Here is a 7,500-nt window from a genome sequence, read left to right as displayed (position 1 = left end):
GATCGTTCATTCTTGAACCGTTAAAGACCGCTACACGATGAAAACCGTGGTCTACAGGAGTAAAACACACGGAGTAGTCACACTCATTTCAAATTGTAACCTAATTAGAGAAGAGGGGTGATGCCTTCTTTATTTGCTCACCGTACTTCATTGTTACTTCGATAATTTAATAAAATTTGAAATTTATCCCCATTAACGGAGATAATGGCATCGCCCAAGGCGTTGATCGAGTTGTTCGTGGCGTTGATACACACACGCAACTCCTACACCCCCCCCCCCCCCCACACACACACACACATTAGAGGGCAGCGAGCATTGAAGAGTAAGAGAGAGACGTGAAGTTATAATAAGAGGGGGTGGATGAGGTAATAAGAGGGGTCGATGGTGACTTTTCGCCAGATCTAACAAACTCAGCTACCCATTCATTGCTGAGTAGACAGGGATTCAGAAAAAACTCGACTGCACCCGGGATCGATCTCTGGCCCTTTGCGTATAAAGAGAGTGCTCTATCAACTGAGCTATCGGGGTCCCCAATATTCTATTGGACTTTTTTTAAATTCAGACGTTATAACTGGGTTTTTTGGAAGGAAGAAACTAATGAAACTCATATTATTTGATTAGTAAAAACACCAAACGAAATTTTAATATTATTGTATTATTTTAAATGACAACACTGCGATAGAAAGGAGTGGTGACAAGAGATGGACAAAAGAAAACAAAAAATCGGATTTGCTACTTGCTAGATTCGACACACACACACACACACACACACACACAAACACACACATCTTTAGTAGTTTCATACATTTCAAACAATAACCCATTAGAGAAGAGGGGTCATGCCTTCACCATAGATCATTGTCATTGCGATCATTATGGTGTAGTAAATTTTGAAATTTACCCCGTATAATGGAATCGTCCAAGGCGTGCGCCTCCTGTTCCCCCCATCTCACACCCGAAAGGGCGGTTTGCGGAGTGGAGGGAGGTGGTCATCTGCCTCTATGGTCGTCTGTGTCGTTTAGTGTATGGCAAAGGGGGGTGGGTGCGATTAATTAAGTGGGATGGGTGGTGATTGGTGGAAGATAGGCTACCGAGGCAACGAATCGCTGGGGAAGTAGTAGGCTATAGAAGTGAGGACCGTCGCCGGTCTTCCCATATGGGACCGGTCTCCGGTTCACAGCTAAAAGACCGTGGGACCGCCGGTCCAGACCGGTCTTCAGCGCGGCACTACTTCAAACAAGGTTCTGGGTCGGGTTCCTGACCTCCCATAGGGAATGAGATTAGCGGAAGAGTAGCATCCCTTGATTGGACGTCACCGGAGGAAATGTTATTAGAGAGAGAACGTCATGTTGGTTGTGCGCATGCATCTCTCGTCCTCGCTTCCGGTGAAAGCGGCTTGAGACACTTCACCGAAAGCGAGGACGACAGAGACGCATGCGCAAAACCAAATTGACGTTCTCTCTGTAAGGTCAATCAAGGGACGCTACTCTTCCGCTAATCTTATTCCCTATAGTGGACAGGGAGGTACATACGGTGTCTTCTTTTCCCCTATGTCTGTTTTCCAACTAGCTTTCTGTCTTTGTCTTGGAATGAGATTACTTGGTTTTGTCCTGGCCCTGGCCAGATACCCTGCCTGGGGGGGGGGGGGGGGGGGGGGGGGGAACAGTCAATGTATAGTTATTGTTTTGCGAGATGATACTTTTTCCTTGTAAATCATCGTTCTGATATGTATTATTATATTTGTTATTTTTAATGTATAATGTAAGCATTTGAGTGTAGTCCTCTTTGTTGGATTTTGTGCTTGTGTCCGGATGAGACTTATAGGTGATCTCAAACTATGTACATTGGTGGTGTGCTCTTGGAATCTACATCTGATCCCTATTTGTTCCCAGTTCCCCTTTGTCTTTCTTTCTCTTGGGTGCTTTAATTGTAATTCTAGAACTTTTTATTATCCCATTTTCTTCCTTTTTACTGGCGCTGATATAACCTAAACGTGTTGCAAGCGCCGTAAAACCCTTAAAAACAAAACAAAGTTTGGTTGACTTTAAACAAGGTTGACTTAGACATGATCAATGGAACTCACTCTGATCGTAGCTATCGTTAACTTAAGCCTGACGCTGACCAAAAAAATGACGTCAAAAGACAGGTCTTTGACCACAAAAGAAAACAAATCATGAGTTGTATTCAATAGGTCAACCAATGGAATCACTTGTTTCCTTGAGCACTACTAATGACAACTCACTAGGCGGTGCAAAAACCTCAAAAAATGACGTCAAACTATAAGTCCTTGTGGGTTCTTGTGTCAGGCTCGAAGTTAACGATGGCTACGCTGTGTCTGTGTCTGTGTCTGTGTCTGTCAAGGAAATGTTAGACCAACAAGATCTGTTCACGTTAAGCAGAATAAATTGACTTTATGTTGATTCCATTGTATTTGGTTGCCAAAAAAAAAAAAAAAAGATTCTATCGCTGTAACTGGTGAGGTTTATGTTAGAATGCAAATATGGTCCATCCCGTCTTCATTCTTGGCTGGATTGGACATTTTTGATTTCCTATTTACCGTGACCCATCGTCTCAAAACGGTATTAAGTCGGGATGATTAAAATGCTGAAAATGGAATTTGTAGCCAGAAATATCATGCTTAAGTTGAGTTTATTTGCTTTATAGAGGAGAAGGAATATCATATTTTACTGTGCTAAAGACCAACGTTTCATATTTTTGACCAGTTTAACGTTAATTTGACTTTTTAGCATCTGGTCCATCCCGACATAATACCGTTTTGGAACGAGGAGTCACATTTTAGTTTTAATGGCAAGAATCAACCTGGCATATTGTATTAAAAATGTGGTTCCTGCTGGTTTGGATTTTGTTGGCCCCTGTATGGGCTTTACTGGAGACAGTTGTTGAAATTGGAATTTTGTTAGCGACCTGTTGATGTAGGGTTTCTATATGTACACCCCCCCCCCACCCGTCTCTCTCTCTCTCTCTCTCTCTCTCTCTCTCTGTCTCTCTCTCTCTCTCTCTCTCTCTCTCTCTCTCTCTCACCCACCCACCCACACTCGCATACACACCACCTACTTTCTCTCTCTATCACACACACACACACACAATCACATACATACACACACATATATACTCTCTCTCTCTCTCTCTCTCTCTCTCTCTCTCTCTCTCTCCCTCTCTCTCACCCACCCACCCACACTCACATACACACCCACCCACTTTCTCTCTATCATACACACACAATCACATACTTACATACACACACATATATTCTCTCTCTCTCTCTCTCTCTCTCTCTCTCTCTCTCTCTCTCTCTCTCTCTCTCTCTCTCTGGGTGGGGTTCCTGACTTCCGATACTTACTGTGACCTCTATCCCCCTATATCTATTTTCCAACATGCTTTCTTGGAATGAGATTATTTGGTTTTGTCCTGGCCCTGGCCAGAGTCCTGGCTGGGGGGTAAACAGTCAAATGCATAGTTATTGTTTAGGGAGATTATATTTTTTCCTTGTAAATCATCTCTTTGTTATGTATTATTATATTTGTTATTTTGAATGTATAATATAAGCATTTTTTTAGTGTATTCCTCTTTGTTGGATTTTGGGTTCTTTAATTTTAATTCTAGAACTTTTTACTATCCCATTTTCTTCCTTTTTACTGGCGCTGATATAACTTAGATGTGTTGCAAGTGCCGTAAAAACCTTAAAAACAAAAAACAAACTCCCGGATTTCCGTGTTTTAAAAAAATGTTTGACCATTCATTCCCTGGCAGAGGAGGTACAATGACTCTGATAATTTCACCAAGACAATATTCTGATGAATGTGTAGGTGTATGGTGGACATACCCATTTGTATGTATGCCTTGAGTTACTTGTGGAAAGGTTTTGTTTAAGCTAATACACAGTTGTAATTATTTGTCAAAATGGGAGGAAGAAGTTTGGGGGAGGGAAATGGGAGGAAGAAGTTTGGGGGAGGGAAATGGGAGGAAGGAGAGGAGGTTTGGAGGAGGGAAATGGGAGGAAGGAGAGGAGGGTTGGAGGAGGGAAATGGGAGGAAGGAGAGGAGGGTTGGAGGAGGGAAATGGGAAGAAGGAGAGGAGGGTTGGAGGGGGGAAATGGGAGGAAGGAGAGGAGGGTTGGAGGAGGGAAATGGGAGGAAGGAGATGACTATTTATATTCTGTTTCGATTTTTCACTCAATTTCTTCATTTTCTTTTCAGGTCGGACCCGTCGAGAGAGAAAGATGAACCGAGCGGTTTTGATCTGACAACCAGCTCCTTCATCCCTGCCGCTGTCTCCAAAAGCAACGATATTGAATCCAACAGCAGCAGGAATGGTGACTTTTACAACAGCTTTATTAACCACCAGCAGAAGCGGAAGGAGTATTCCTATCTTCATTCAAACGACAACGACAACAACAACAAGAAGAAGACTAGCAGTAACAGCCATCGACAACACAATCAGCATCCGTCAGCGGTGAGACGACTGATCTCAGCTACTATGCGATTCAAAAGGTTCCACATATTCCTCTTTATAGGCCTACTCATCGTCCTATGGAATCTCATTACTTATTTTGTCCTCGTCAATCACGCCGACGGCGGCGGTTTGGTAAGTCATTGTGAGGATTGGTTTTCTTGAACACGAATAAGATGAGTCACTGATACTGCCTTTTAATCATGCGGCTGTGTGGTCTAGTGGTATGACACTCGCTTTTGGATTGGAACGTCCTGGGTTGGAGCCTCGCTCGCTCGGCGCATAGTTGAGTCCTTGGAAAAGGCTCTTTACTCACATTCTCTCACTGTACACGGGTGTTAATTCGTAAATGGCTGTTAACAGCATTGTCTCTCCGAAAAAAATTGTAACATCGCCTAACAGACGTCATGTCCCGTCCTATATGTTAAATGTTGCTGTTCGCCAGGGACCCCTTGTAAAGCGCTTTGAGTACATTTAGTGGATATTGTGCTATATAAAATCTCTTTAAAAAAAAGTAAAATTATAATGTGTAATTTAGGAAACACAATTACGAGTCAAAGTATATTATATTTTGATCAATTGTCTTAGAAACAGCATTATGTCGGGATGCTTATGAAAAAAAATAATTGAGCTTTTATATAGCGCAATATCCACTAAACGTGCTCAAAGCGCTTTACAAGAGTCCCTGACCAATAGCAAAATGTAACATGTAGAAGAGACATGACGCCTGTTAGGCGGCGATATTAAAATTTTTTCCGACAGAGACAACACTGTTAACAGTCCGGTACTCATTTTACACTTGAGTACGATGAGAAAATGTGAGTAAAGAGCCTTTTCCAAGGACTCAACTATACGCAGAGCGAGGCTTGAACCCAGGACACTCCGACCCAAATGCGAGTGTCTTACTACATAGCCGCACAACCTCAAATGCTGAGATATGCCTTGGTCCTTTGGATTGTTGTGTGAATCACTGATTAAATAAAGGAATGAATTTGCAGATGTTGTAATCACTCAGTCTGGGTGGGGATCCTGACCTCCCATAGTGGGCAGGGAGGTACATGCTGTGTCTTCTATCCCCCCATACCCGTTTTCCAATTGTTTCCTGTCGTTGTCTTGGAATGAGATTACTTAGTTTCGTCCTGATCCTTGCCGGAGTTCCTTGGCTTGGAGGGAAACAGTCGAATGTATAGTTATAGTTATGGGAGATATTTTTTTCCTTCTAAATCATCTCTCTGTTATGCATTGTATTATGTTTAGTTTACATATTACATTATATAATTTGTAAACATTTGACTGTATTCCTCTTCATTGGGACCTGTGCTTGTGTCTGGATGAAACTTTTAGGTGATCTCAAACTAAGTACTTTGACGGTGTGCTCTTGGAATCTACATCTGCTCCCTATTTTAACCAATTCCCCTTTGTCTCACCTTTTCTTTTGTGCTTTAATTGTAATTTTAGAACTTTTTACTATCCCATTTTCTTCCTTTTTACTGGCGCTGATATGACCTTAATATGTTGCAAGCGCCGTAAAACCCTTAAAAACAAACAAAACAAACAATCACTCAGTAATCCCTGTTTAGCTCAGTTGATTTGCTTGCTCTTTAGAGTTTGCTTATTTATTTTTAGCAAGTGTTTTTGATCTCAGACAACCATTGTTAGCCATTTGTGTTTTATTTCATATACAATCTTATCTTAATCAGAAACCATGCTTTGAAGAGATCGTGATGATGGTGGTTATGTTGATGATGATGTCAATGATAATGATGAATGATAATAATAATAATAATGATGATGATGATAATGACAATGAATTTGATGATAATAATGACGATAGCTGTAAAGACGGATGTAGATGACAATAATTTAATCTTGTTATCTTCTGAATATAAACAGTCCAACGAAGACAACAATGAGGCAATAATGATGATGATGATGATGATGATGATGATGATGATGATGATGATGATGATGATGATGATGATGATGGTTATGTTGATGATGATGTCAATGATAATGATGATGATGACTGATAATAATGATAATGACAATGAATTTGATGATAATGATGACGATAGCTGTAAAGACGGATGTTGATGACAATAATTTAATCTTGTTATATCTTCTGAATATAAACAGTCCAACGAAGACAACAACGAGGCACTGGTCAAGAAACTACACACTCTGGAGAAGGAGTTGACAAGGCAAAAAACGGAGAATGAGAAGTTGTTGGAGGATGTGAAGTCTGTCAAGAAAAAACAAGAAGGTATGTTGGAATATTGGGGGGTGCCGATGATAGCTCAGTTGGTAGAGTGTAGATCACTTGCTTTACATGCTAAGAGACCAAGATCGATTCTGGGTGCAGCCGAGATTATTATTTTTTTTTTTTCTGACCTCTCCACCCAGCAGTGATTGGGTAGCTGGTTCTTGTAGATCTGGTGGAAAGTACTTTACGAAAGACTAACATCCTATTCAAAGGATAGCAAGCGATTGGTATTGTCCGTATCACACTATAGAATCCGGGGTAATCTCTGGGTCCATCCAACAGCAACACTTAGCACGTAGGATGAGACAACATGCCTGTTGGGCCATATTACAATTTTTTGGGACAGAGACAACGCTGTTAACAGTCAGGTACTCTTTTTACACCTGAGTACGGTGAGAGAATGTGAGTAAAGAGTCTTTTCCAAGGACTCAACTATGCACCGAGCAAGCGAGGCTCGAACCCAGGACCTTCCGATCTGAAAGCGAGTGTCATACCACTAGACCACATAGCTGCAATAGACTATAGAAATGTGGTTTATGTCTAAGTTTTCCTTATAGCAGTATTCACTGTGTTGGACACAACTAAGGGAAAGAATCGGTGACCAACTTATGCATTACCCTAATTGGATTCAATAGTCTGATGTCATGTCGCCCAGCAACGACGGCCATCGTGGTTTTAAACAAAGAATATCGGTACATTGTATTCTTCATGCTGGCTAGAACTTTTCATGTCTTAAGATCAGAATGTGTAAAAGTCAAAACATGATC

General features: G+C 41.3%; 1 protein-coding gene across 3 annotated transcripts in view; it reads left to right on the top strand.

The window, feature by feature from the left end:
- Window positions 1-7,500, top strand: part of LOC144960651 (alpha-1,3-mannosyl-glycoprotein 2-beta-N-acetylglucosaminyltransferase-like) — a 77,427-nt gene that overhangs the window by 48,603 nt on the left and 21,324 nt on the right. For all 3 annotated transcript variants that reach the window (XM_078893923.1, XM_078893921.1, XM_078893922.1), the window contains exons 2-3: window positions 4,218-4,605; window positions 6,607-6,733. In XM_078893923.1, coding sequence (XP_078750049.1) covers window positions 4,498-4,605; window positions 6,607-6,733 — 235 coding nt within the window. In that variant the 5' untranslated portion in view covers window positions 4,218-4,497. The remainder of the gene's footprint in view (window positions 1-4,217; window positions 4,606-6,606; window positions 6,734-7,500) is intronic.

Source organism: Berghia stephanieae, chromosome 15 (genome assembly GCF_034508935.2).
Source record: "Berghia stephanieae isolate SIO BIC M18660-M18661 chromosome 15, UCSD_Bste_1.3, whole genome shotgun sequence".
NCBI classification, from domain to species: domain Eukaryota; kingdom Metazoa; phylum Mollusca; class Gastropoda; order Nudibranchia; family Aeolidiidae; genus Berghia; species Berghia stephanieae.
The sequence above is the reverse complement of the archived record's forward strand: the minus strand, read 5'-3'. Positions and strand labels throughout refer to the sequence as shown.